The sequence below is a fragment of the Cladosporium halotolerans genome (genome assembly GCF_011745625.1).
Source record: "Cladosporium halotolerans strain TM138-S3 chromosome Unknown Sca10, whole genome shotgun sequence".
NCBI classification, from domain to species: domain Eukaryota; kingdom Fungi; phylum Ascomycota; class Dothideomycetes; order Cladosporiales; family Cladosporiaceae; genus Cladosporium; species Cladosporium halotolerans.
The window spans coordinates 624,214-648,170 of NW_027191461.1; the positions used below are offsets into that span (position 1 = coordinate 624,214).

General features: G+C 57.0%; 8 protein-coding genes across 8 annotated transcripts; 4 read left to right on the forward strand and 4 right to left on the reverse strand.

The window, feature by feature from the left end:
- Nucleotides 1–413: 413 nt before the first annotated feature.
- Nucleotides 414–1,390, forward strand: WHR41_03949 (uncharacterized protein). Its single transcript, XM_069372555.1, has 3 exons — nt 414–812; nt 868–1,070; nt 1,128–1,390. Exons 1-3 carry the CDS (start codon nt 520–522, stop codon nt 1,217–1,219), a joined length of 588 nt encoding a protein of 195 aa, XP_069230608.1. The 5' UTR covers nt 414–519; the 3' UTR covers nt 1,220–1,390.
- Nucleotides 1,391–3,363: 1,973 nt separating this feature from the next.
- Nucleotides 3,364–5,205, reverse strand: WHR41_03950 (uncharacterized protein; the record flags this gene model as incomplete). The annotated part of the gene is made up of 1 exon (XM_069372556.1): nt 3,364–5,205. One exon carries the CDS (start codon nt 5,203–5,205, stop codon nt 3,364–3,366), a length of 1,842 nt encoding a protein of 613 aa, XP_069230480.1.
- Nucleotides 5,206–5,580: 375 nt separating this feature from the next.
- On the forward strand, nt 5,581–6,486 carry WHR41_03951 (uncharacterized protein; the record flags this gene model as incomplete). Its single annotated transcript, XM_069372557.1, has 1 exon — nt 5,581–6,486. The coding sequence occupies one exon, from the start codon at nt 5,581–5,583 to the stop codon at nt 6,484–6,486; it is 906 nt and encodes a 301-aa protein (XP_069230479.1).
- A 1,058-nt stretch (nt 6,487–7,544) lies between these two features.
- Nucleotides 7,545–8,999, forward strand: WHR41_03952 (uncharacterized protein; the record flags this gene model as incomplete). Its single annotated transcript, XM_069372558.1, has 1 exon — nt 7,545–8,999. The coding sequence occupies one exon, from the start codon at nt 7,545–7,547 to the stop codon at nt 8,997–8,999; it is 1,455 nt and encodes a 484-aa protein (XP_069230482.1).
- Nucleotides 9,000–9,901: 902 nt separating this feature from the next.
- On the reverse strand, nt 9,902–12,367 carry WHR41_03953 (uncharacterized protein; the record flags this gene model as incomplete). The annotated part of the gene is made up of 1 exon (XM_069372559.1): nt 9,902–12,367. One exon carries the CDS (start codon nt 12,365–12,367, stop codon nt 9,902–9,904), a length of 2,466 nt encoding a protein of 821 aa, XP_069230481.1.
- Nucleotides 12,368–14,015: 1,648 nt separating this feature from the next.
- Nucleotides 14,016–17,329, reverse strand: WHR41_03954 (uncharacterized protein). Its single transcript, XM_069372560.1, has 3 exons — nt 16,748–17,329; nt 16,270–16,686; nt 14,016–16,218 (listed from the first exon to the last, which is right to left on the reverse strand). Exons 1-3 carry the CDS (start codon nt 16,898–16,900, stop codon nt 14,152–14,154), a joined length of 2,637 nt encoding a protein of 878 aa, XP_069230476.1. The 5' UTR covers nt 16,901–17,329; the 3' UTR covers nt 14,016–14,151.
- Nucleotides 17,330–17,472: 143 nt separating this feature from the next.
- On the reverse strand, nt 17,473–20,026 carry WHR41_03955 (uncharacterized protein; the record flags this gene model as incomplete). Its single annotated transcript, XM_069372561.1, has 3 exons — nt 17,473–18,209; nt 18,274–18,460; nt 18,517–20,026. 3 exons carry the CDS (start codon nt 20,024–20,026, stop codon nt 17,768–17,770), a joined length of 2,139 nt encoding a protein of 712 aa, XP_069230475.1. The 3' UTR covers nt 17,473–17,767.
- A 1,248-nt stretch (nt 20,027–21,274) lies between these two features.
- WHR41_03956 (uncharacterized protein) lies at nt 21,275–23,955 on the forward strand. Its single transcript, XM_069372562.1, has 2 exons — nt 21,275–23,160; nt 23,222–23,955. The coding sequence occupies exons 1-2, from the start codon at nt 21,732–21,734 to the stop codon at nt 23,341–23,343; spliced, it is 1,551 nt and encodes a 516-aa protein (XP_069230478.1). The 5' UTR covers nt 21,275–21,731; the 3' UTR covers nt 23,344–23,955.
- The last annotated feature ends 2 nt before the right edge of the window (nt 23,956–23,957 follow it).

Genomic DNA, 23,957 nt, shown 5'->3' on the forward strand with positions numbered 1-23,957 from the left:
ATTCTGCAAGCTAAACATGGACTCACTGTTACATTGTGGATTTTGAGAAAACCAAGCCGTACTTATTTATAAGCGAACGAAGAGGCTCGATTGGATGAGGTTAGAATTGCCAACCTGAGAATCGAATATTCCAACCGTCTTCCGAGGCACAAGTAACCGTTACGCTTGCTTGCTACCGGATTTCTGGTGGTACGGTGCAATCCATCTCTCGCACAAACTCACCGACGATCGCTATGACGACGTTACACCTGGGGAGTGTCCGCCCATACTTGTCAGGGTAGCAGCGCACCATTTGCGGACCAGTCGACGGCTCACTCTAATAAGACGATGGATTATAGTGCTGATTTCCCTGGAAAGTTCGGCACGCTGTTGATTGTATCTGTAGAGGCAGGTAGTTTTAAGTATTACCTCATCGACGCCCATTTCTCCGTTCATTCACCACATACCTTTCTTCTAACTTAGGAAGACATTCATCGGATACTAGTCTCCTTGGCCCATTCGTTTAAGCATTCACACAAGATGTATAGCTTGCCCCTGATCGCGCTAGCATCGCTGGCGACAATAGCCCTTGGTGCGCTCAATAATACGTTGGAGTATCGACTCAAGACAGAAGTGAAGCCCCACCAACGTGGCAAGAGATTCTACGACAGTCTTTATCTCTACTCGTACCACACTGGTGCTGGTTTAGGCGATGCGACCTTTTCGAGGAACTCATCATTGGGAATCAAGGGCTTCCTCAATCCAACGAACACTTCGGCTCCCGAGGCGCCAAATTATGTACAGGAGTTCGATCTAGGCACAGAATTCGCTTGGTGGGTAATTTACATCGCGGTGCAGAACTGTCAAGTCCGCTGACTATCAGCTTAGGAGCATGTATCTCGCGGAAAGTGACACAGCCTATTCCGGATGGCAGCCTGTCCGCGTCGATGCAGGTGATGGAGGTTCATCTACGCGCGGAGATGGAGATGGCTTTTTCATCAACTCCACTGGACTTCAGTGGACTAGTGCGCCTGGCGAGAACGCATCATTGGACTCTTTCGGCGGATGGATCATCTGTGACTGGTGGCATGGTGAGTCAACAGCCACGCGGTTTCAGTGAATGCGTCGCTAATGATGTATGGTTGCAGGCGTCCCGCAGCTGTTCTTCAAACTGAGTTATTACGATAGCCCTCTTCCAAGCAGCTGCGCTGACATCTATCTCCGCCCTGAATATATCTGAGGCAAGGATTGAACCATTAATGGCAGATGCGGATCATTTGATTCCTTTATTCGAAGACATGCTTCTGCGAAACGAACTGAAAACCATCAATTTGTCGGATAATGTGTTCTGTTTTTCTGTTTGTGATCACTGAGTCACGAAAAACACGTAAATCAATCTCGTCTGTCTTTATCTCATTGTCCCATTATGCTGGCTATCGTTTCGACTTTCGCTTGTGGCTTCATCGGTTTCCACAGCAGCGCGAGTGAAAATTTCGCAGAAGCAGCCTGAAGTCTATCGGCCGAACGCAAACTTGAGAATTTCTCGAAAACAACATTTTCGAAGATGCTTGCATTGCTTTCCAATGTGGAAACTCTGCTCGAACAATAGCCAAGGTATATAAGACATGCAATATTTCCACGGGCAGCAGAAAGCCCTCTTTGCCCCCATAGTTTAACGGTTAGAACAGAGGTCTCATATCACCGAATATGACTTCAACTCAGTTGTAGTGATCCTCAGATGTGAGTTCGATTCTCACTGGAGGCATATCCTTTTGCTTTTGTTCCAGATACCCTTTGGTGTCTGATCATTCGCAAATATCGTGCAATTATTTGAGTGTTCCGTTAGTTCACCAGCGGATTTTTGTCATTCCGCCCACAGGAACGTCGTCGAGACCGCTGATAGAACCGACCGGCGCCATCATGAACATCTGAGCTACAAGGCTTGAATGAAAACCACGTGCAGACGATAGTACTATATGAGAACCGCGTTCTGTCTGGTGGGTATGCAACAGTGTATGGAAAAAGAGTGATAGCCCAACCCTCATCAACGAAAGCCTCGCTACACAGCCTAATCACATAACGATCGGGACTTCCCTTTGGGAACAGACAATTCACATGGAGCGCATTTTACCCTACCATTCACATGGAGCGCAATTCACCCTGCCATTCACATGGTTTGAGACACTCTTCACATGTCATGGAGAGCGCGCAACTCAACCTGCTGCGCGACATCACAGCGCTCGCTTACTCTTCCCTCCACTTATACCAACCACACCTCCCACTCCCCAACTCCCTCTCCCTCTACCAGACCCTTCGAAAATCTTTGACTCAACACCACAACGATGGCACCCAAGCCCACTTCGCTCAACAGCACCGGCCTCCCGCCTCGCCGCTCTGCTCGCATCATCCAGCAGAAGCCGTTCCGCTTCTCAGACCTGCCACTGGAACTCCGCAACAACATCTACGGATTCGCCTTGCAGCCCGACGATGAAGAGGACAAAGGCAAATACCCAGAACTCATCGATGGTATGTCGGAAACCGCGCTAGCTCTCAGCCAGGTTTCCGGATCCGTCAGGGAAGAGTCGATGAAGGTCTTTTACGGCCGGACCACCTTCCAGTATACCTATCATCACGACCCGAAACCGAGGGCCAACAACATGATGCAATTGAAGCGCTGGGCGAACACCTGGGGCGTGACCGCGGCACCGCTGCTCCGCTCCCTCGTGGTTGTTTGCTCCACCGATGAGTGTCCAAAGCAGGTCCACCTCCGCCTCATCCATCAGGCTGAGCCGTTTGTCTTTTCCGGAAAGGGCAACTACTGCTGCATCGCGCGCAAGTCGACCGAGGTCCAGCTGAACGAAATGGCTCTGAAGAAGCTCCGGCCCAGCGGCGAGTTGGTGCTCACTGCTGCATCGATTAAGGCGTTGCTCAACGGTGTCGACGAGAAGACTGCTGGGTATGTTCAAAGTTTGTGCAAACCGTGCAGCAAGACGTAGAGATATTGGATTCGGTCTCGTTCTATCAACCAGGTGATTGGCCACTCGAATTGTACCTGGTGCTAGCCTCGAAGGATTAAGCTGACGTTTGCAGTAGCTCGCACTGGGTCTATTCCCAGGATGCATGCCACTGGACTCGTGTCAGGTAGCGGTTTGAGATCTCCGCGTGAGGGGGTTCTCGCCGCCAACGAAGAAATGCAGATGTTCAGTCGCCTGGTCTGGAGTTGAAAGCATTGTGAGACTTCTCGCGTGCTATCTCAGGGTTTGGATGGCTGCTTTGGGCGGCTGCGTTGAGAAACCAACTCGACAAGGCCAAGGAAATGGGAAATGTATCATAGCTCTCGTTGCATCGGAAAATCATTCCTATACTACACAGCCTCCGTGATTATCATGTCGTATGGACATCGTCGTCGCGATTGCGTAATCTCATAAGAGCAGTGCCTCCACTCAGTAATAGCACGGCGAGCAACAGAATCGCGTTGAAGATTGCCATGATGAAGAATGGCGCTCCAGGTGTCCAGCTGTCGAAAAGAGCTCCTCCTGCTTTGGTAAGTAGCAATATGCCAGCACCACCTGCAAGGCTGTAGACGCCTGCGATGCTGCCCTTCAGCTGGCTCCGATCTTCAACAGCGGCTTGCGTGGAGGCTCTTTGATCGGAGAGCAATGGCTCCGTTTCAGTGGTACTCGCGCCCTGTGCTCTTAGAGTCGCAGAGGTTCCGGACCTGTTTCTGCCACTTTTCTTGTCACTCCCTTCATTGACACTCCTTCCAAGCAGACTAAGGGAGCAAACGATCGATCCAATCTGACTGACGCCGATCAAAACCACTGCCAGCATCGCCCAGCGGCCTCCGTCATTTTGACCGTGGAATGCATCGGGGCTTCTCAGAAAACCGAAGACAATGTATCCCACGACTCCCACCGCGCTCGCGCCCAGTAAAGGCCACTCGGGCCTGCCCTTTCCAACTTTGCCGCCCAACCACCCAAAGATCGGTGCACAGACTAGCGCCGCCGTTTCTGCGATACCAGACAAGGCAGCTGCAAGTTTGTATGCACGCTCGCACTCATGCTTGATATCTGGAAGATTCGACGGGTTCGAGGAGCAGAGACCAGAGCGGACGAAGTAGGCGTTGACGAACAGCGGGATGAATAGCGAAATTGCCACGGACGATGCACGCGCCACGAAGCCGCCGATGTAAGCGAGAGCGATTGATTTATCGGTAAAGCCCAGCTTGAGGGCGGAAAGCAGGTTCTGAAGGTACGAGGGTCGAGGCGCAGAGGTGCTCATGTTAGACTCGGTATCCAACTTTGAGCCAGAGCTGCGGAACAGGGCGGAGAAAGATTTGTCGTCTTCTCCTGGTAGGTTTCGAAGGCCGATAAAGATCCCGAGCGCTACTACAAAGGCAATGGCAGCCACGATGTAGAAGCTGTACTGGACACTGTGGGCTGGCGTAGCGTCTCGAGATTGGAAATAGGCCGGGAGAGGAAGGAAAACGGCCAGTGCGACTAGAGCTCCAACCCCTGTGAACATGCCAACAAGTCCAGCGAGCTGCGATGTGCCCTCGCTTGCCATAGATCCATTGGGCCTCGATGGCTCAGAAGCCCCTTCCCCAGTTTGTCGCGTGCGAGATAGAGATTTGTATCGGACAGGCGTTATCGTTATTTCGCTGCTCACGCTCGGAGTTGGCCCATGAGAGATGCTGCCATGTCTGCTAGGCCGCTCCTCGTCCCTCAGCCTGTCTGCGTGCCCGCTTAGACCTCCATGCGCTGCTCCATGCTCTTGTTCGGACTCAGTTCCATTATTCTCTGACCTCTTCGCAACCATAGCTGGCAGTACTGCCGTAACCATTGTCGAGCAAGCTGCTCCGCCCAGACTGAACCCTAACCGTCCCAGTAGAAGCTCCGGGAATACATTGTTGCTCTGAACCAATCCCACGAGACTGATTCCCACGATGACATATCCTAGGACCGCGACTGCTCTGACACCAATCCTGTCGCTGACCAGACCCCAGAGAGGACAGGCTATAAGCGCGAGCAGTTCGTCTGCGAATCCGAGCGTCCCGACGGCAGAGCCAACATGGTGTTTCCGGCCGATCACGTCTGTTACGACGAAGGAGATTGTGCTGTTTAGGAAGACAAGGAAGGCGATGCTGAACAACGCGATGCCAAAAAGGTAGGTAGCGGCATGAAGGCGGGTAGCCGTGAGAGCCGGGAAAATGCGAGCCATCGCCATGTGTGTGATGTGTTTGGTCGAAGTGGGACGTGGCCAGGCTTATGAGAACGTCGAGCGGTGTTTACTGAGTATTGCGCGAACAACCATGATCCTTACTAGTTGGCCATTGGGTTCGATAAGGTGTCCAGAAGCAGCAAGCAGTGAGAAGCACGTTTGTTGAGTTATTATGTAGCCTTGGGCAGCAACAATCAAGGCACAGGCGCGGCCCAGGATGACGCGCAGAGCGCGCCCTGAGCTCTGGGCTTTCGCGTGTTTCACTCCCAAAACTGGGGAGAAGCCCAAAGAGGGAATTGCGATGAACGCATACCCAAGCAGCGTGTGACAGCGCGACTGATGAACTTGACCATCCACCAACATGTAAATCTGGGCTACAAGATGGAATCTGTCGCCAGCTCCTCCAAATCGGCAAAACCTTCGCCTACCGCAAACACCAAACCTAGTCGGTTGCCTGCGCCCTCGCTTTTCGTTGGCCCACCGTCTCGAAATACCTCTCAACTCTCTGTCTCCCGTCAACTCCTCCCAGATGCAGCCCAAAGAGGGAAGGGCGACCCTCTCAGTCGCCAGCGTAGCGCGTTGTCTCGGCCTTTCGAGGCAGCAGAAACACCAACCGAGGAGCCGAAGAAAGAGCAAGATGGCGGCACTCGCTTGCGCAAGGATAGCGAGAGACGGACGGAGGCTCGCTGGCAAGAGATGCAAAGCACTCTCAACGAGGTCGAGCTGACGGCCCAGAGCTCTACACATGTGTTTGGAGAAAGCCACGCCAAAGCGCTGGATCAGCTGCGCGACGCTCAGGTTGCCCTTGCGTGGGCTTGGGGTCGAGGAAATGAGGAGAGCGGGCTGCTGAACTCTACATCTGCTGAGGATACGATCTCGCAGTTTAACATGTCTGGCGAGGGACGTCAGAGCACTACGGATTCAACAGGGAACGGTAGCCAGTCAAGGAAACGCACTGATACGCAATCTTCCGCTTCAACGGTGCTTTCAGACGAGAGTGTGCAAAGCGACCGAACGACCAAGGAGAGTAGAGCCAAGATGGAGGATGAGACTGCTGAAGACATTCGCCGCGCCAGCGAGCGGAGAGGCAAGAATGAGGAATACTTTCGGATGGTGGAGAAGAGCGTTGGCGACGTCGTATCGAAACTGGATATTGTCGCTGAAGCCATGACACGCGTCGAGGCGGAGAGCAGGAGTCTATGGAGTAGCAGCTCGGTTACGGCCAGCAGCAGCGAGCAGGGCGAGCGAGGTCAGCAAGGCCCTGACGAACCTGTGGCGGTGAAGTGAGGTGGATCGCACAGAGTGAGCGGGATCATTAACTCCTGGCTCCACCTACGAACGCCCCATCAACTATACCTCAATCAGACCTCTCATACTGAGGTGCAAATTGAATTGGCCCGATGGTATTGCACAAACGCCATTCGATTCAAAAAGACCGAAAAGCGGTCCTTATCGACTCGCAAGATATCGTCTCCGAATCCGTTGAAATTTGGAATTGTCCTACCTCATGGCCATGGGAGCTGGGGTTTGCACTTTGATGGGCATAAAGTGGCATGTTCAGCTTCCCTTACAAGCTTACTGAAGATACCTCAGTCTCCCGGCAATCAAGTACTTGGGCATGATGGGACGGCAATGGAATCATCCGACACGGTGCAATAAGGCATCGAGATCCACCCATTTGTATGACAAAGCATCGTCTGCACTAGGCCGCGGAGGAGCAGTGCTTCACTCCCAAACATGGCACCTGACAAGAGCTAAGGGTTAGGGTTGGGGTTCACATCGATGGCAAAACGTGACCATCTTGTTGAGAAGACAAGCACAGCAAATAGAGCCAGCGGGCAGAATCTGAATGATTCAAGCCCTTGATTTGAGAGTTACTTGTCAGCTATCCCTGATTCTTCAAAAGATGAAAGACTGCTCATAGTAGTAGCCGAACTGTCTCGTAGATGACTTGCACTCAACACTGCCCGTCATAAGCACAACGAGCACACGTAGTCCATGAATGTTTTTGACGGCGTCACAATAATACACAGATACATATGTACGGCTTTCTAGCATTCGGGTGTCGGTGCCGAGATCGACAACTCAATCGTTGAGTGAGATCTTGTGACCTTGGTAGTGCTTCGGACATCTTTTGCCCGACCACGAAGCTTAACTTGGACTACGCCCTGTCGTCTCTACTTCAAGTCAAGCATGGCAAGTCAGTATTGAACATGCTTCAAACGAGATTGGCCAAAATGCCATGGATTCACAGGCCGCCATCGAAATGAAAGTATTGCATCTTGTCACATTCACTCACGCACAGAGTTCCCGTGCTGGAAAACCACTGGCTTTAGATGAACACGATGGGACCCGGACCTCTTCCCACATCGACGACCGGAACGACCAGCAACTATGGCAGCATCACGGACTGGACGGGGGCAGATGACCCGGATAATCCTCGCAACTTCCCTCGCAGGACACGCATCTACTCGACCGTCGCTGTGACCGTTCTTGCGTTTGTAACCGCATTCGCAGCGTCAATATACAGCCCCGGCATCGAGCTGGTTTCGGCAGAATTCAGCGTCTCGCACTCGGTTGCTGTCTTGCCACTGTCTCTGTATAATCTGGGCCTCGCAGCAGGCCCGATGCTCGGATCGCCGTTGAGCGAGACGTACGGCCGCAAGATCGTGTTAGTCGTCACCACGCCTGGGTTCATGGTCTTCACACTAGGTTCAGCTCTAGCCGGCGATATAGTCTCGTTGTGCGTTTGCCGCTTCTTCGCTGGCGTCTGCGCTGCACCAGCAGTTGGCAATGCCTCAGCATCCATCTGCGACTACACTGCGGGCGAGAAGAGAGCAGTGGCGATGGCCATTTACTATTCCGTCCCTACCTTCGGAGCATCCCTAGGTCCCTTAGTCGGCGGCTTCGCAGTACAAGCTCGCGGATGGCGCTGGACGCAATGGATCGTTCTAATCTGCGCCGGAGCATGCTACATCCCGATCCTCTTCACGCGCGAAACCTACAAGAAAACCATCCTGCAGCGCCGCGCCAAAAAAGCCGGCCTCACCAGCCCAACCATATCCCAAAAACCCTGGCCGCAACAAATCCGCTACTTCGCCACCACCCTCCTCCTCCGCCCCGTGCACATGCTCTTCACAGAGCCCATCGTCGGCCTCGTCTGCCTCTACAACGGCTTCATCTTCGGCGTCCTCTACACCTTCATCATCGCCCTGCCCTGGGTCTACTCCACGACCTACGCCTTCGGCCCCACGGCCACAAACCTCTCCTACCTCGGCCTCATCCTCGGCACCATCCTCGTCCCCATCCCCCTGATCCTCACCGACCACCACATCTACCAGCCGCGCCTGCGCGCCTTCACCTCCCGCTCCCCGCCCGGGACCCAATACCCGCCCGAACACCGCCTGCACGCCGCCCTGCCCGCCTCCCTCCTCCTCCCCGCCAGCCTCTTCGCTTTCGCCTGGACCGCCCGCCCCCAGATCCACTGGCTGTGCCCCATCGCCCTCCAGACGCTCACCATGCTCGCCAACCTGATGGTCTACGCGCCCGCGAACCTGTACATGATCGACTCGTACGGCCCGCTGTACGGCGCCTCGGCGGCGGGCGCCGCGATGCTGGCGCGCTACGCCTTCTCGGCGGCGTTCCCGCTGTTCGCGATGCAGTTGTACGAAGCGTTGGGTGTGGGGTGGGCGACGAGCGTGCTGGGGTTCTGCGCGGTGGGGCTGGCGCCGGTGCCGTGGCTGTTTTGGAGGTTCGGGGAGAGGGTGAGGGAGAGGTCGAGGTATGAGACGTCTTTGTGAGGGATGAGGGTTGGGGAGTTTGAGGGTACGGGTTTATGATAGTTTTGATTCGCAGCCTCAAAGCAATAGAGTCAGATAGAGGTAATCCACCCTCAACGGAGGTCTCTTTCTGTTTTTGACGATCGTCCGAATCATTTTCGGTCGCACCGAGCTATGTGAGCGCGCCACTGGGTGCATCGGCGCAATAATGTGGGTAGTCGTCCGTTCGTCGTCTTCGTCGTTGGGAGTAGATACTTCCGGCTTTCATAGGCAAGCCGGAGGGAACAAACATTGCGTCCACCACCCGCGCGTGCAAAAACACAATTTCAAAGTATGAAGAGCGTGAATGCAGTATACATCGATGTTGATAGCAAAAGCAAAAAGAAAAAGGTCTCGACGTTGGCAGGACTCGAACCTACGCCCCCGAAGGGAATTGATTTCTAGTCAATCGCATTAACCACTTTGCTACAACGCCTTGATGGAAACAAGCTAATTTTACATCACCCATATCCCATTGTGATTACAGTGCTCCGCTGCCGGAAAGCGTTCGAATCACTGCAACATCATCAGGATCTCACCAGGAAACATTCGAAAGGCGCAAAGTAGCGAATGGAAAATTCTTCATTCGATCGCCATGACGAGCCAGAAATCCTATTCCAGCAGGTATCCCATCATTCCCTCCCACGCCGCACATGCGCTCGGTATGTCCATCCGACAAAAGAAAAAAAAAGAGGTCGGTAAGCTATCAATGTAATAAGGTGTACCATCCGAAATCCCCAGCGCCGCCAACCGCTATGCCCCGATCTGTGTATGCCGCACCCTCCGAACCCAATCCGACCAGCGCCAATACCCAAACCCGTCAAAGCGTGTAGAAGAAGGGAGAAGAAAAAAAAAAGAAAATCTATCAAACCCACCCGATCACCTTACCGCCTCCCCGGCGGATTCAACCCCCTCATGCCCGTACTCGTGCTCCGCCTCCCCCTCTTCGCCAAAAACGAGCCCGAGCCCGAGCCCGCCCTCTTCCCCTCCCGCTCATCCGCCGCCACGAGCCGCGGCTCCGGCTCCGGCGACTTCGAGCCGATGCGCGGGAACGAGTTCTTCACGCCGTGGAAGAGGCGCTTGTAGCGCAGCTCCGGGCTGCTGGGGGGCCGGGGCGGGGCGGCCTGCGCTTGCGCTTGCGGCTGCGGCTGGGGCGTGGAGGGCGTCATGGCGAGGGAGTGCGAGTGCGTGAGGCCCGGGGAGCTGGAGCGCGGGGAGGGGGAGAAGTTGAAGGTCTTGGAGGCGGAGGCGGCGGAGGGGGTTGCGGGCTGCGAGGCGGAGCCGTAGGGCCAGTTGGGGGGCCAGCGCTTGCGGGGGCGGAGGAAGGGGGCGTGGGCGGGGGAGTCGTCGTCGTCGTCGGCTTCGGACTCGTCGGTGTCGGAGGGGGGAGGGGAGGAGCTGGTGAGGCCTGGGAGGAGGGAGGGGGAGCGCGAGGCGGTGCCGTCTTCGGAGGAGCTGCGGCTGCGGTTGATGATGATGGAGGGCGGGTAGGAGGCGATGGACTGCGGGTCCGGGAGGACCATGCTGGCAGTCGTGCGGTGGGCGGCGCGGGTGCGGCGGCCGCGGAGGCGCTCGGCGGTGGATTCTTTGCGGATGCGGCTCAGGCGCAGGTCGACTTGGGAGTCGCTGAAGGCTACGCGCTCGAGGGCGGAGCGGATGGAGCGGTCGATGGCGCGCTCGACGGCGGTCCGGCGTTCGATGCGATCGATCTCGGGCCAGGTGGCTCGCTCCCCTTTTTCCATGGCTTGAACCATAAAAGCTGGAGTTGGGTTTGTGAGGACTTCGAGGCCGAAGCTGGTCTCAGGCAATATCGTGATGTCGCCCGTGTAGGTCTGTTCGAGCATTGAGCTGCCCATGTGGACGAGCTTGCGCACTACTGGGATTGGGATTTCAGAAAGTTGGTGCAAGCGGCAAACAACCTCTGTCCGGGCCAGTTCTGTGAAGGTGTCCGTCCAGCTTCGCTCCGAAGGATGCACATCAGAGCCAGTGTGCGCTTTTCGTAGGAAAGGAACAATGTGTGGGTTGACCTGAGAAACGATAAAGTGGTTCACATCGAGCATGGCTCTCAGACGACCGAGAGGGATGTCGTGACTGACTGAACCATCGATGAAGAACATGTTGTCTCCGCCGAACCGTGTGATCTCGCGTGTCCGTGGATTGCGCTCGAATATGGGTGCCGGGCGGTATATGAAAGGAACAGAGCAAGATGCCGCTACCGCCGAGCGGATAAGTACGTGAGGTGCGGTAGCGTAGTTGAGCACGAGCGGTTCGTCTTTGGCGTTCTCGTGGGACACAGCGACTGACAATATCCGCTGCGTTCGGTTGTATGCTTCTTGGAACGTCATGTCTTTGACGTGGTTGTACATGACATCCTCCAGATTCTTGATGTCGTAGAGCGAGCCTTTGGTGAACAGCCGGTACATCATGCTGCTCCACCTCGCGTCACTCTCGCCTTTCGTGAAGACGTCTAGATCGCCGCAGAACTCATCCAAGATCGCAGGAACCTCGTCGTCCGTCTTCGTGCATATCACGGCGGCGACAATGCTGCCAGCCGAAGCTCCAGAGATCACGCGAGGCAGGACGCCGGCCTCGAACATGGCCTTGACGACGCCAATGTGCATCATACCCATCGTTCCTCCTCCCGACAGCAGCAGACCCGTCCGCCCATAAGCCTGCCGGGCCTCCACGACAGACTGCCGCACCGTCTCCGCAATGCGGCCATCCCTCCGGCACGCCGCGAGTCTCATCGCGCTCTCGATCGTATCCACAGCAGTCGAAACATACCGCTCGATCAGATCCTTCGTCCCAACCCGACTGTACTCATACAGCCTCGGATTCCCCATGCCCGCCACATCCCTGCCCAAATCCGTGCGAATCAACCTCAGCATGCGCGCCAGATCCTCATTGTCCCTCGCGGCCTCCAGATCCGCCAGCTTGCGCTTGAGCGCCTCGACGTCGTAGTCCTCGCTCTCCTCCACCGCCTTCCACTCGTCACACCCATCCAGCCTATCCAGCTCCTGCGCAGCCTTCACCCACTCGCCGTGCGCGCGCGCGGCCCTCAGCTTCTCCATCTGGATCAGCCGCTCCTGCTGCTCCTCCGCGAACCGCAGCTGCTCCTCCGAGAACCCCGCCGCGTATCCTCCCACACTGAAGCTGCCCAGCGCTTCCGTGACATTGTGCACCGTGTCCAGCGACTCGCGCACGAGCCGCGTCAAGGGCTTCAGCAGCGAGGCGTATGCGCCGCCGCCGGCTTGCTGCTTCTCGCCCGCAGACCCATCTTTCCCGTGTCCGTGTCCGTGTCCTAGCCAGTCCAGGGCTGCCGGCGGTTGGAAGTCGTAGAGGCGCTCCATGCAGGCCGGGCCGCGGGAGCCATGCGCGAGGGTCGGGCGTGGAGTCCGGTGTCGTGTGCGCCGGTGCCGGCTTTGTCGAAGTGCAGTGCTGCGCTGCGCGGCGCAAAGCGGGTCGAGGCGGCAGCGAGCAAGCAAGCAATGTGCGTTTGGGTGTGTCGGTAGAAGAAAGCCAACGTAGTCAGCCAACGGCGGCCTGATGCGGTAGCGGTAGTGAGGTGACTGAAACCGCCAGCGGCCGTGCAGCGGCCGCCAGACCGACTCGATTTCAGACCGCAATGACGCTCCGGTCACGCGCGCGTGGAGTCGCTCGGCCGTACGCTTGCGACGCTAGAGGACGGGGAAAAGCAAATGCCACAAAGAGAAAGTCTGGTCTGGCCCGGCGGGAGCCAGGAACGACTAGCGCGCAGGGCAGGGCAGGGCAGAGCAGGGCAGGGCGGTGACGCGATTCTTGTTCGAAAGGTAAAAGGCAAAACCAGCGCTGGCAGCGAACGGGAGGGCGTGAAGAAATATTGATGGCGTATTTCAGACCTGTTGGTGCCGGCGGAGTGGTGGAAGCTTAGCCAACCCGCGGGATGGCGGGTGAGGACGCCCATTGTTATCATCATAGCCGCTCCCGCGCCGTGCAACGCGCTCCATCGCCACTGGACAGGTACATCCGCCTCTCGTCTCGGTGTGTGAGTGTGAGTGTCGACCTGCGCGTCATGTGAAGGTCTCGCAGGCGCACATGTCTCATCGAGTCATCCCGGCCGCATGCACGGCGGGCTCCCGCTGGGCCCGGGAGCAGGGATGCAGTGGGCGGCTGGTTGTTCTGGCCTGTGACATGGGGGCGATACTGTACGATAACATCGGGCATGACGCGCGCGCTGGAGAGATCCGCGGCGGGAGCACCGATGTTCCGTCCAGTGCGACGCCGTGTACGCAGGTACAGTTGACGACGACCGCGTAGGCCACGGGGCCCACCATCGCCTGCTCGGCCACTCAGTCCCACCGGGCATCAGCAAACCACTCCGCCAGCCGAAGGAAGCCGCCGCTTCGCCTCGAGCCAGATCAGACAGACGACCAAGACGCGCTGGAGTCTGACCACGGGGCTGAGAGATCTGCTTACCCGTCCACGCATCTGACGGGCGGCGTGGGATGCTCGACCTCGCGCGGCCAATCGAGCTGTCGGTGCCTTCACATGCCAGCCCAGAGCAGCGCCGGGCCGGGGCAGCAGCTGCAAGGGCCCAAATCATGTGCTGGGACTGGGAGCGCCCGCCCGCTGGTGCCCAGCTGTGTCACGCGAGGCGGGTCTCGCGTGCGTGCATATGCGGATGCGGATGCAGGCCTGTGATTCTTGTTTCTGATGCGGGTTTCAGACTCGGTGGGCGTGGGATGAGGTGGCGTTGGGCTGCTGGCATGGCAGGGCTGCGCTGGTGTGAGGCGTGGGTTGGGTTGGATTGGGGATTGGGGATTGGGAGAGACGTGTTAATCAGGGAGATGTTACGTGGCTTGCGACATTTTCTGCTGTTGAGACGCGGTGGCACGGTCGCGTTTGATGTGATGTCTCCTGATTGCGTCTGAAGGGGATTATTGCGTGTACGTGTGGTTATGTTGCTCGATTGTGAATTCCTTAATTATTGAGGATAGTTGATGCATATTACAGAAAAGGTAAGGAGGACAATAGCTCGTTGATCGTATGCAGTTCTATTGTTCAAGATATATGCATGCCACACCGTGAAACAAACCCAATCGCTAAATCATATCATCGTCACATGTCGTTGTTGCAGCAGGGTATTCGTCCATGATCACTCCGGCCCCTTAGCCAGCACAACAAGCAAACTCGCCCTCAGCCCAGCGGCCAACACCCTCTCCGCCCCGACCCCAAGGCACCCCGTCCCGCTGCCCGGAGCATCTCCCATCTCCCCCCTGCCCAAAATAACGATATCGCCCCCGTTCTTCGGATTCTGCCCCATCTCCGTCTTCGCCCGCTCGACGACCGCTTCCAAGCACGACGCGACAGCCGTAGATTCGAAAACCACGCGGTCCGCAAGCTCGGCGGGCAGCGAGTTGCGCATCGTCGCGAAGAACGCCGCGTCGGAGTCCACGGAAGAGCTTGCGGCTTCTTTGCCACCGGCGCTGACGGCGACGTGCTCGACGCTGCCCGACGAGCTGGAGGGGGCGGTCGACGTGAGGTGCACGATCGTCGCGGTGACCTCGGGGTTCTCGGCCATCTGCAGCGCGAGGCGGACTGCGGAGCGGCCGTCGGCGCCGCCCAGGAAGGGCAGGAAGATGTGGTGGCTGCGGTCGCCGGACGGGAGCGTCTGGTACTCGCTGTGTCTGCGCAGGCTGAGGGCGCTGGCGGAGCGGTTGAGAGTCGAGGGCCGCTGGCGCAGGGTTCCGCTGAAGCCCTTGTTGATGAAGACGGCGGTGTTGCAGGTGGAGGTCTCGAGGGTGCTGGCGACGAACTGCGTGTAGGCGTCGCTGGAGAATTTGTCGCGCGTGCTGTCTTTGGAGATGGTTTGGGTTTCGGTGAGGCCGCCGGTCTCGCTCCAGGGGAGGAGAAGGAGGTCGGAGGATTCGTCGGCGGCTTTGTGGACGAGGACGCCGGGATAGGCGCTGACGGGGGAGATGGCGACTTCGCCGGAGACCGCGAGGTTGTAGATCTGGCCGAGCACGCGGAAGGCGTTCAGCACGGGGTCGAAATGTGAGTATTCGTCGACTTCCGAGACCTTCATGACTGTCGAGCTACGTTCTGTAAGTTCCACCAGTCGAACACCGTGTACTTGTAGTGGCTTCTTCCTCGGGTATTCTCCGAGGCCTGGTACAGTACCCTCCGGCGGTACTGGCGTAGCAGATCTTGCAAGCGAAGGATGCGCCTTCTTCACGGTGTCGCTTGGTTTGCCGCTCAAGAGGGAGACAAAAGCCAATAAAGTGGGCATATTGTCGAATCGCAGGTATACCAGCAGAGTCTTGACCTTGTTCGATTGCAGCTTGGCTTGAACCACTTCGTGGTCGCCCTCACCGCCGTCCAGCGGCTTGCCTGTATCCCAGTCAATCTCGCCTCGCTTCCAGGCCTCAAGCTTCCTCTGATACCACGGCGGGTAGAGCGCAGCCGTCAGCGGTGTAGTGGCGAAAGTGGTGATCAACGCCATGACGACGAAGATCGTAAAGGTTCTGGTGCTGAGAATCCTAGCCTGCAGACCGATGTTCAACACGATCAGCTCCACAAGACCCTTACAGGACATGAGAGCACCGATCGTGAAGGACTCGCGCCACACCATGCCGGTGAAGCGTGCAGCTAAAGAAGCTCCGATGAATTTCGCGGAGAACGCGACGACCGTGACAGCAATAGTATAGCCCCATGTGATGCCATTGTCCAGCAGGCCGACGTTGGTGTTCAGTCCCGACAGTGCGAAGTAGAGCGGCAAAAACAAGGCACTGATGAGATCCTCAATCTTCTCCGTGACTTTGATAGCAAATCCACCTTCGTGAGGGCAGATCAGACCAGCCATGAACGCCCCGAAGATGGCGTGCACGCCGATGACTCCAGTGAAAAACGAAGAGCCGAGGGCGATGAGGAGAGTCAGGACAATGATACCTTGGGAGGGTCCGTCTGTCAAGGCGTGTTGCCGCCTCAGAATCCAGAGGAAGACCGGACGGACGCCGAAAACCAGAAAAAGTGCAAAGCCGACACAGGTCAGAAGGACATAGAGGGCTGTGAGGCCGCTCCCTGCGTTGACGAGCGCCACGCAGAGTGCAAGGAGAATCCAACCCACGACATCGTTACCCACACCGGCAGACAGCACGATGATACCGACAGGTGTTGAGAGCAGTTTGAGCTCGGAGAGAATGCGGCAGAGGACTGGGAAAGCCTGCAGTACATCAGCAGATTGCCGGAATGGTTCATTTAGCAAGGGACTCACAGTGATAGCCATAGCAACACCAATGAACAACATGAACGTTCCAAATTGAATGTGCACCATTCCTGGCTCGTTCGAGAACTCATTGTACAGACCCAGAGCAATGGCGCACCCGAGTCCGAACGGCAACGCCATACCGGCCAGGCCAACGCTCACCGCAGGTCTCCAGTTGCTCAACAGATATCGGATGTCCACTTCAAGTCCAACAAGGAAGAGAAAGAGTACCAGCCCGAGGTTGGCGATGAGGTTCAAGTTTGGAATAGACTCCGAGGGAAAGATGGCATCTGTGAATCCCGGTATGCGGCCCATCACTGACGGGCCTAGCAAGATACCGCCAATGACCTCTGCGATGACTCGGGGCTGGCGGATGCGAGAGAGCGGCCAATGGAGGAGGCGGCAGAAGATGATAATGATGCCGGCCTAAGGGCATGTCAGAGCTTGAGGCTAGCTATATCGCTCAGCTGAAACACCATGTTCTCACCTGAATGATGAAGAGGATGATGGGGTTCTTCGGATCATATTGTGATGGGTCCTCGCCTTCCAGAATACCACCTTGCGGCCTCGCGCGGAGCGTGCTGGAAGGGCTCGCCGCGCTCGAGGCCACGCTGGTTACTGTTTGCGTGACGGTCGACATGGTGGCTGGCCTTGTAGTTCTGTCTAGCGGCGTCCTACGCTGTATCCGGGGCGCTCACGTCTCGAGCATACTCTCGCGGTGTCACTGTAGACGTCGCGATGGGTAGAATGGGTGTCGTCTATGTATGATGTACAGAAGGATAGCGCATGGCGTGCGAGATAGGGCTCACGACCTCCCAAGACCGCCCAGGATTCACAGGTCAGCATACGCGCGCACGGTTGGCGGCGGGAAGGCAAAGGGAGCTTCGCATGTGGCTGTGGGATGGATCGAGCCCTGTGTTTCTACCGGCTGACCCAACGCCTGCCAGATCCCCATGGGCGGAGCCAGGAGCGCGCTCGTCGCCGCCGGGCCTAGACTCTGCGCATTCCACCACTGTTGGCCGGTCGATGAGAGGAGCGAGATCTCGAGATCGTCTGAGGGAGCTGTCGATGAGATTTTTCGATTACGGTATTTCATCTCATCCACATCGGCGTCTTGGCCACCACACATTCGCGTGCAGCGATATTGATGGCCGTCGACGCGACGCATGGGCTGATTTGTCTCTGCACCGCCTGAAGTCTGCGGGGATTGGCGTTCGAGCCATCGCTTGGCGCGTCCTCACGTTTCGCAGACAGAGGCACATGTCACCGCTCTGACCGCAGCGACACCACACCTCCCATTGTCCACGCACATGTGGCTCGCATCACATGTGCACCCGCGCTGTCACGGCCTATGCGCCACGCAGAAGTCGAAAGCGCGTGAATAATGTCGCAACACGAGCTCACACCGCTGCCTATTGCTCGCCGTGTAATAGGATCTATGTAGCTGTGCGTCTCCGCAGCATACCGGCCGTATATGCACATGTACATGTACGGTATATCATGAGATCTACGAAGCAGGGCTCGGCGGCAGCGCCCCGCTCGCCCACCTCACCGCCTCGCGACCTAGCACGAAGTCCAAACTGCCGCCGTTGGCGAACATGTCCTCCCACGCAACCCACGCTTTATCCCACGACCGCCCGTTGACCTTGAGACTCTGCACGTAGATGCTGCCTTCGTCGTCTCCGCCGTTGCTCGTGATCAGCAGCTTCTTGCCGCCTCCCAGGTCGAGACGCTCGAACCAGGGTGAGCCGATTAGGAATGTCGTCTGGCCTGTGACGGGATACAGCCCGATCATGTTCCAGAGAGCCCAGGTTTGCATCGCACCCGCGTCTGCGTTGCCAGGAAGGCCGTCGGCGCCGGTTCCGAAGTAGTTTTTTGCCGCGTAGCGCGAGTACTTGACGCTTAGGTCTTGCCTGCCTGCGAAGTTGAAGAGGTAGGGAGTGGAGTAGCTGCATGTGTCAGCTGTCAGTGGACTTGATACAACATCGGGGATGGAAAGTCGCTGTGACTTACGCAGGTTGGTTGCCAGGGTTGTAGATCGTATTGCCAAATGCTTCATTGCCATCAAACACGCCGGGCTCGAAGAACTTCTCAAGACGAGCCACGAAGGTCTCAGGCCCGCCCGACAATTCGATCAGATGGTAGACGTCGTGGTGCGCATTGAGGGAGTACGACCACGGCACGTCCTGATAGAGCGGGTCTAGAGAAACGCGTTGTTAGCAATTCGCATCGCGGCTTTGTGAGTATACCACTTACCGCTCCAATAGCACCCACCACACTGCAACGGATCGTAAGGCTCCTCAAAACTCCCATTCTCAAACCTTGGCGCCACAAACCCCGTAAAACCCAGACTCTCCTGCCTCGGATTCCAATGATTCCGCCAATTCCGCGACCGGTTCAAATACCTCTCCGCATCCTCCACTCTCCCCAGCCCAGCAGCAACCTGATACAAGCCAAAATCGTTCCCTGCATACTCCACCGCCCGCGACACCGCGCGCGAGAACCGCGGCGTAATGTACCCCAGCCTCAGCCAATCCGGCAGCGCGCCCCGGCCCTCCTTCGTCGACGAGTCCGGCGCGATCGGATCGAAATTGTTCGCCGGCACGACCTCCGCGTCCGTCCTCATTGCCTCGAACGCCGCCTCCCAGTCCACCTGCCCTCTCACGCCCTTCACGTACGCGTCCGCGAGCACGTTCTCGGCGTTCGAGCCGCCCTGCGTGCGCCCGTTGAACTCCGACGAGCGCGCGTCCGGCAGGAAGCCCTCGTGCCGCCAGATGTCGACGAGGCTGCGGATGATCTCCTCGTGGGGCTTGGGCTGCAGGATCTGCCAGAGGGGCGTGGAGCAGCGGAAGAGGTCCCAGAGGGTAAAGAAGTCGTCGTAGCTGGGCTCGGCGGAGGCCCAGCGGCTGTTTTCGCCCGTGCGGTTGGAAGGAATCAGGTGCATGCCGTAGAGGTAGGTGTAGAGCTGGGTTAGAGCGGTGGTGTTGGTGGAGGTCGTGGTAAGCTTGGAGAAGACTTCGGTTGTCCAGCGGGATTTGGCGCGGGAGACGAGGGTGCCGAGAGTGGTGTTGGTGGGGATTTGGCTGTCGACGTTGGAGCAGGCTTGCGTGGTGGAGATGAAGGAGATGCCGACGCGGGAGGTGACGGTTGTGGTGTCAAAGGTGAAAACCCCGCCTTGTCTGATGCTGCCGTGGGTGGAGCTAGAGTTGCCGTAGGAGAAGAGGTCTGTGCCGTTGCCGGTGAAAGTGCGTTTGCTGGCTGCGGTTTGGTCGAAGCAGCCGCAGAAGAAAATCGTCCAGTCTGGCGAGAGGTTCCAACCGTTGTTGTAGGTGCCGTGGCCCTCGTACCCGTGGTCTGTGAGGCGGAAGGTACCTCCGGAATATTGCTGGCCCCAGCCAAAGCCTCTGAAGGATGGAAGGACGTGGCTCACGTCGACTACAACTGCTTTTTGGGATTGCTCGGGAAAGGTGTATTGATAGAAGGCCGCCCTTTCACTCGCCGAAAGCTCTACAGTGATCCCGCCTTCCAGCTCACTTCGGTAATAGCCAACTTCAGCAACGTCGTTAACCGTCCTGTTCAGGCCGAGATCAACCAGAGGGTTCTCTAAAGCTCCAACGGCAGGCATCTGGCTGACGACACCATATTTGGGAGCACCTCCCGTTCCGGTCTCATGCATCATCGAAAAGCCGAAGATCTGGCCTTCTGGCAGATAGCCGGAGTATGCATCCTGAGTACCATTTTGGACATCTGGTCCTAGCTTCACCATCGCGAAGGGCGCTGCGACGACGCCTGGGAAGACATTGCCGCCATTAGTTGTGCCTAGGAAGAGATTGGTGTATTGGGCATAGTTGAGAGTTTCGTTAGATTGAGCCGCGGTTAGGCTGAGAAACGGCAGTAAAGACGGGAGGAGAGAAATCTGCTTCGTTTTAGACATCGTGAAGGTTGATCGATACAAAACAAAAAATACACGGTGCAGCTAAAGGTAGAATAGAGGTTGGAAGAGACGTTCAACATAAATACCTTCCTCGCCCATTCAACGATTTTACTTTACTCTCTCGCACATGGCAGCATTGGCATCAAGAGCTGTTCCTGGGAACGACGCAATTGTGCAGGCCTAGTTTGCGGTTGAAGGAGGTGTTAAAGTTGAAGTCAAGTTCATGGCGCCCCAGCTCAGCTCGCGTGCCTTCTGCACGGCCTCTCATTCGCTGGTGCGTTTGACCGGGTGCCTGTTGATCACTCTCTAGCAGCAGATGTTACTACCTGGAATCGAAGGGATAATCTGCATCATCGCCTTGAGCACTGTCTGGCTGAGGCCTGACGTCGCTTGCCCAGTCGGTTAGCATCTGTGTGGTCAAGCTGATATCCTGCGGCGCCGACATCCGGCAGGATGACGAGCGCCACGATTGCCAGTCAAGTCGACTCTGTACGAGGTCGTAAATATAGAAATGCAATTCCTGCTCTTCATGAACGTCAATGCCGCCAGCCAAGCGAGGTGTGCCGCAAGCATTTCGGCTTGATAGTGACCACGGTGCTTGCACGCGACGGTTCACCGGAGAAGCTCAATGATCGATAACTCGCCGAGAACGGCGGCACATGCCCATCGCAAGCGATATTGCTACGGTTCTTTGCCGCGGTGCTCGACTTGATTGGTACCTTATGGTGCCGAGAGACAGGAATTGTGTAATAATCTTGCACCGGAGATGCGCGCAGGATGAGAACAAGCGCACCTCCCGAGCTCCCTCTGATATTGAACTTTTATCTGACGGCCTTCCGTCAGGCCGAGGAGACAGCGATGTAGCCACACCTTGTGCCACAAGGGTGGCTGTCCGATACAGGTGTTCGTTGTCGATGGTGTGCTGCGAGCTATTTCCCCGGATAGGATGGCGAGAGCGGCTGGAGGCGAGGTGAGGCGAGGGCATGGGTTGGCGTCTCAGGCACCACATCACACGCCTCGATTAGCGACAGTCGATGAGTGGCTGGCGCAGTCCGACGAGCTGCCGCACAACACACTCTCACCACATCACACCTGCCAAATCAGGCCGGTCCAGACGACGACCTTGATCACGTCCGCCGATGTGCGGACTGGCGTCTGGCGCGGATGAGGCTTCAACCACCGCGGAGAGTCAGCGACTCAGCGGCGCCCACAGCTGCCGAAGCTTGCCCCTCCGATCACGGCCATGGAAGACTAGAACGGAACAAGAAAGTCGTATCGTCACCTCTGGAACGCGGCACACGAGAGAAGAGGATGCGCGTGGCTGCACTCGCTGCTGAGAAGGCGTATATCAAGCCTGACCATCCAGGTGCGCGATGATGCCGCTCTTGCGGTCGCGAGGCTGATCCGACCCACAAATCGGGCCCTTGATATGTGCTGCCACACACCAACGGCATGCGCGTCTAGTTGATCGTTTGAGCTTGTCTAGAAAAAGTCCTCTGCCTGCGTCGATCATAGCAGTCCGGCACTGTCACGCGCCATGGAGGATACACAGCATGCCTCGCCGTTGTTGGCCCTGCCAGCCGAGCTCGCGTACCACATCCTGGGCTACCTGACGCCGATACACCTCGCACGTGTAGCATGTACATGCCGGCGACTGCGAGCGCAAGCCTACGATGATCGGATATGGCAGCAGCTCATCTCCCAGAACCTGCCGAAACCGATCACAGAGCCCACGCCTTTGAAACACTTCCGCGACCTCTACATCACCCATCATCCACATTGGTTCCTTCCGAAGTACCGAATCTGGTTTGCCGACACAGAGCCTAATGGCAAGCTGCTCGTCGCGAGGTACGATGAGCGAAGAGGATGCATAGAAGCCTACGCGGTCACGGCAGTGCGTGGCCGGCACGAGATAGAATTCTGGGAGAAGGACACGGACGTGATCATACACAGCTTCGACCCGCGAGTGTCGTTGGATCTCAACCAACCCGTGCTTAAGCTGGACGTCAACAGGCTGCGGACCAACGATCAGTCCAATCTGGACCCCAGCGATCGCAGCCCCGCGGCTTCCTCGCGGTTTAGTAGAGAAACGTTGATGGAGACGTTCGCCGAGGCAGGTCTGTACGGTTCCTTCATGCTCACGCGAGCACTCCCTCCGGCCGCGATCGGTCCCAGCACAGCTGTCTGGCCGCCCCTACGATTCCCTGCCGACGCGCGCGTTCGAAATGACAGCGTCGATGGTTTCAGCTCTGCAGGCCATCGGCCGTCAACCCTCGGTGAAGTGAGCCAGCACAACTTTCGCCTGCGCAAATGGGTCGAATACACAGGCCGTCGCTCGAGTCCGCGAATCATGTCGTTCACATCCCCGAACGGGCTCTCCGCCGCCATGGGCCTTGGAAATTATTTCGCTGGCTCGCATGCATTCGGAGGCAGTGGGCTGAACGTCAGGATGCCGGAGGACATCACGACGTACGCCACATTGCCGGTGGAATGTTACACTCCAACGAAAGAAAAGCCCTGGCAAGGCATCTGGTGCGGAGACTACAGTGGCCACGGATGCGAGTTCCTCGTCGTCACGCAGCCAGATAAGGCAGACGAGAAGCCCTTACCTTCTGGCATGGATTATCTCCGCGAATGGTTCAGCGGCGCAATCTCGCGGCGCGGCAGCAATAGTACCGAAGCCAGCTTTTCGAGCGCCCAAGAGCAGCTGGAGTCTCCGGAAGATGTAGGGATCGATGGTCGGGACTCGCCGACGCAGGATGTGACGGACTATCGAGATGCCCCTAGTGGACGATTGGAAGCGATCAAGTTGACAGGCGACCCGAACATCCCACGCGGCGAGTACACGTTCATCGCGCCGGAGATTGGCGCTGGTGGTTTTGTCCGCGTCGCCGACGAGGAGCTATTCAGAGGTGCGAGGGTGGTGAGAAGCGCTGGTCATATTGCTGCGAGAGGTTTCCGAGAAGGTACGTTGCGCTGTATCATATCGTCACATTTCCGCCAACCACTTACTGACAACTGGTTTAGACCAATACACTCCTTCGCAATTGATCATGATATCGGAGAATCGCTTGGCACAGTTCTGGGAAGGGTTTGGCCACATCTCCTACTACCAGCGCGTGGACCTTGAGGCCCTGATGAATGTGTGATCGGGGGCTCTTCTGCTACCACTTACATGGCGAGGTAGCACATACCTGGGCTTGAAACGCACGGCGTCCCCGATCTGCAAATTCCAGCGATACGGGTTGACATGACCTTGGAAAGAAAAGCTTCTTTCCGGCCAAGAGATCCATCCGCACGAGGCCTGGGTACAGGCACACGCGCCTCACCTCCTGGCTGTCTCTCTTATGGTTTCTTGCAGCCAATGACCTCTCCTTCAATTCGAAAGGTGTAGGAAGGCTACGCTCGGAATGTGTGTTGCAGGCTTGTTCGCGGAGCCTGAACACGCCACCGAAAATGCGCGTACACGCTTCGCTGCATTTTCGGAGGGCTATATTGGCCTTTTCCGCGGCCTGAGGCCCACACAATGCTCATGATAGCTTACAGGACCATGCATACTTTCGCCCCAGGGCACGAGAGTGACGAGAATGGTATGGAAACATTAACAAGCATGAGCATAAGTCTTCTTCGAGACCGCGGTTGGGGACTACAACATGCAACATCCTGAAGGGTACAGATCGCATTTACGACATGCGCTGCCGCTGTTGATCATCAGAAATAGTAGTCAGAACTGAAAACATTGAATTGTTTCACCTTAACAAGG

What these genes read in the sequence shown, in the direction of transcription:
- WHR41_03949 (XM_069372555.1), top strand. Translation starts at nt 520, where the DNA reads ATGTATAGCTTGCCCCTGATCGCGCTAGCATCGCTGGCGACAATAGCC. An exon ending in CTAGGCACAGAATTCGCTTG is followed by an intron (nt 813 to 867) that starts GTGGGTAATTTA and finishes CTATCAGCTTAG; the next exon opens with GAGCATGTATCTCGCGGAAA. An exon ending in CATCTGTGACTGGTGGCATG is followed by an intron (nt 1,071 to 1,127) that starts GTGAGTCAACAG and finishes GTATGGTTGCAG; the next exon opens with GCGTCCCGCAGCTGTTCTTC.
- WHR41_03956 (XM_069372562.1), top strand. Translation starts at nt 21,732, where the DNA reads ATGGAGGATACACAGCATGCCTCGCCGTTGTTGGCCCTGCCAGCCGAG. An exon ending in TGCGAGAGGTTTCCGAGAAG is followed by an intron (nt 23,161 to 23,221) that starts GTACGTTGCGCT and finishes CAACTGGTTTAG; the next exon opens with ACCAATACACTCCTTCGCAA.
- WHR41_03954 (XM_069372560.1), bottom strand. Translation starts at nt 16,900, where the DNA reads ATGTCGACCGTCACGCAAACAGTAACCAGCGTGGCCTCGAGCGCGGCG. An exon ending in TCATCCTCTTCATCATTCAG is followed by an intron (nt 16,687 to 16,747) that starts GTGAGAACATGG and finishes ACATGCCCTTAG; the next exon opens with GCCGGCATCATTATCATCTT. An exon ending in GTGTTGCTATGGCTATCACT is followed by an intron (nt 16,219 to 16,269) that starts GTGAGTCCCTTG and finishes GATGTACTGCAG; the next exon opens with GCTTTCCCAGTCCTCTGCCG.